The sequence below is a fragment of the Gossypium hirsutum genome, chromosome A08 (genome assembly GCF_007990345.1).
Source record: "Gossypium hirsutum isolate 1008001.06 chromosome A08, Gossypium_hirsutum_v2.1, whole genome shotgun sequence".
NCBI lineage: Eukaryota > Viridiplantae > Streptophyta > Magnoliopsida > Malvales > Malvaceae > Gossypium > Gossypium hirsutum.
In genome coordinates, this window is record NC_053431.1 from 118,099,684 (window position 1) to 118,102,601 (window position 2,918).

The 2,918-nt window shown below is 28.7% G+C and overlaps 1 protein-coding gene across 1 annotated transcript; it reads right to left on the reverse strand.

Moving 5' to 3' along the window:
- Positions 1-1,608: 1,608 nt before the first annotated feature.
- On the reverse strand, positions 1,609-2,546 carry LOC107926952 (actin-depolymerizing factor). Its single transcript, XM_016857891.2, has 3 exons — positions 2,430-2,546; positions 2,029-2,294; positions 1,609-1,917 (listed from the first exon to the last, which is right to left on the reverse strand). The coding sequence occupies exons 1-3, from the start codon at positions 2,430-2,432 to the stop codon at positions 1,767-1,769; spliced, it is 420 nt and encodes a 139-aa protein (XP_016713380.1). The 5' UTR covers positions 2,433-2,546; the 3' UTR covers positions 1,609-1,766.
- Between the last annotated feature and the right edge of the window lie 372 nt (positions 2,547-2,918).

Consider the following 2,918-nt stretch of genomic DNA (forward strand, 5'->3'; position numbering starts at 1 on the left):
AATGGTGCTAGTTGGTTTTTCTTATTCATTCACTAAGGCTTTTGATGCTTCTTTAGCTGAGGCCCTCGCTTTGGCTTGTACTGCTCAAAAGGCCTTCAAGAAGGGCTTTTCTAGAGTAATTTTTTTAGTCTGATTGTGCTTTTATAATAATTAAGTTTAATAGTCAGACTCTTGATTTGTCTTTTTATGGTTGTATTGCTAAATAGGCCTTAGGGATTTTACAATTATTTTAGTGTTGTTAGTTTTTCTTTTACTCATAGGTCAGTCAATTGTGTTGCACATTACTTAAGCACGTTGGCTGACGGATGGGAATGTTGCTTTGGAGTTCAGTTTGGACTATCCGAATTTCGTCCATCTGTTGGTGTTGGATGATACTTTATGATATAATATAGTAGGGTCTGTTTCTTTAAAAAAAAAAAGAAAAAGAAAAAAGATCTAAAGTTAAAATGTTTATAAAGAAAAAAAATAATATTGTGAAGTTACTTATATACATTAATCAAAATAGGGGTGAGCATCCGATCAAATTGAGTTGAATCAAGTGAAAAAAGTTCGAGTTAGTTTAGTTGACAAATCTTATTTTATCATCGTAACTTATTTGATTTTTTTTCAAATTGAGTCAAGTGGAATGAAATTCAAGTTGACTGAATAAATTTATTCAAATTAAATTAAAAACATTAAACCTTCCATATATTGATATTTTGTTGACAATATGACTAAATTCTAAATTAAAAGAACATAAAATACAATGTATATTTGATAACACTTTTAAAACAAAATAAGAGAAAAAAATAGATAATTAGTATTATAAACTTGGTTTGATTATTTACTTGTTTAAGGACTCAAATTTATCATTTTAATTTTTTTTAAAAAAACTATAATTTAGGGTTTTTATATACTTTTAAGATTATTTAGGTAATTTTTAATATACATATTTATAAAATTTTAGGAAAAAATAATATATAAATATTTTGAATTTTATTTTTTTGAGAGACCAATTTGCACATATTTGAAACTAACAATGACCCAAAGGATATTTACATTAGTTTGTTATTCAAGTTATTAGAATTATTTAAGTTGTAAAATTCAACTCGACTTGTACTCGAAAAATCTAATTATTTATTCGAGTTAATTTGAAAAAACTAAAAAACTCAAATAACATGATTCAATTAACTCAGAAATTAAAAAAAAATACGATTTTCAGTTCAAATCTAATTTTGTTATCCACTAAATCAAAATTATATACATAATTTACTTTAAACATATATATATAATATATAAAAAATATATATTTCTTTTTTGAGGAAATGTAACAAAAATATAGATATTATAGATATATTATGCCTCAAAATTATTTATCTAAGGTTAGCAGAATGATTTGTTAATTTCACTCAATTGGGCATTGTTGTCAATGTAAGAAGACGAGAGTTTAAGTGCGTTGAAGTATATTATCCTCTTATTTATGAGTTTAGGAGGGACTATAGATAATTTTAAATATTTTGTCAAAAATAACAAATATGATCAAAATATATAACAAGACCATTAAAAAGAATTATACTAAATAAATTTAAGCATAACTCACAAGCTTAAAATAAAATTTGAAGAGTAAGAAGCAAAAATTATATATTTTAATATATATTTCAAATCCCCCTCTTTTGACACCCAAATTTACTAATTAAATTGACCATTTTATGGCAATTGAGGAAAAAAAAAAGAGGCTCCCCAGAGCAAAGTGCAGAAAGATTAGAACGATGATAAAAAGGAAGAATTTAGAAAGCTCGCTCTTTGACAATATCAATACTCATTTCACTTGCATCGGTTGCTTGCAATTCAACTTGAACACCATCCAACTCTCTTCTGAATCTATCTTTAGAGCTCGCATACAACATTTTGCTCCTCACCCTTGATGTATCAGGAGACCTATACAATAACAAACATAAAAAATTATGACCACAGAGATTAAACTCGAGACTGGTGTCAATTCAACACTTAGATACGGATTATATTTAAAAAGAGTTGAGTAGGGCGAACCATGCAATGAAGAAGATTTTGCTTTTCTGGACATTTTCGTCGGTAGTGAAGTCGAAATCAAAGACAGCGTAACGACACTCGTTATGAGGCAAACAAGCACTGAAGTCGTCGTATTTTTCTTTAGGTCCACCGAGTTTTTCAACCATGACCTGTTGAATGTTCTCTTCTATTTTGAAAACGATGAACCTGTAGCTTCTTTTGGCCTTTAGTTCCAAGAATCTCATCTTGCATTCATCGTTAACTGCCATTCCGGATGCTGAGTTCGCCTGCTCATAAAGCCATGGATTAAATTACTTCTAAAAAAACACTACTATGAGTCATAATAAAAAAACATCATCAATGAGTCATAATAAAACAACATCATCCATCTCTATTGATAAGAAATCTGAAAGTAAACATACCATTTTGGTGTCAAATGAGGCAAGAGGGGGTGGTATTGGGAGAAAGTGAAAGGGGGAGAGGGAGCAAGAGGCTGAATGATGGGTGCGGAGAGTTAAAAAGAGAGGAGAGATCCTTGTTTTTAGGGGTTATGAAAGGTTCAAAGAAATCATACAATTTTGAGGGCAAATTTAATGGTTTTGAAGTGTTGGTCAATATTTGGATTTTGATTTAGTCCACAAATTAATTGCCATATGCTTTTTTTTTTGTCAAATTTGTGGTTTATCCAAAGGTGAAATTCTGTCATTAGTCCCAATACTTTGCAAAAGTTATGGATTAAATCCTTATACATTTATTTGGTCATTTTTAGTCCATGTACTTTTTAAATTTTAAAATTTCAATCCTCACCAAATAGTAATTATTAAATTCATTAAGTAAAGTTTTGCTATCTCTAAAATCCAATGTGCCAAACATGTTATCATATGTGTAATATTATGCCAACTTGTTATTTT

What these genes read in the sequence shown, in the direction of transcription:
- LOC107926952 (XM_016857891.2), bottom strand. An exon ending in AAAATCTTCTTCATTGCATG is followed by an intron (nt 1,918 to 2,028) that starts GTTCGCCCTACT and finishes GTTATTGTATAG; the next exon opens with GTCTCCTGATACATCAAGGG.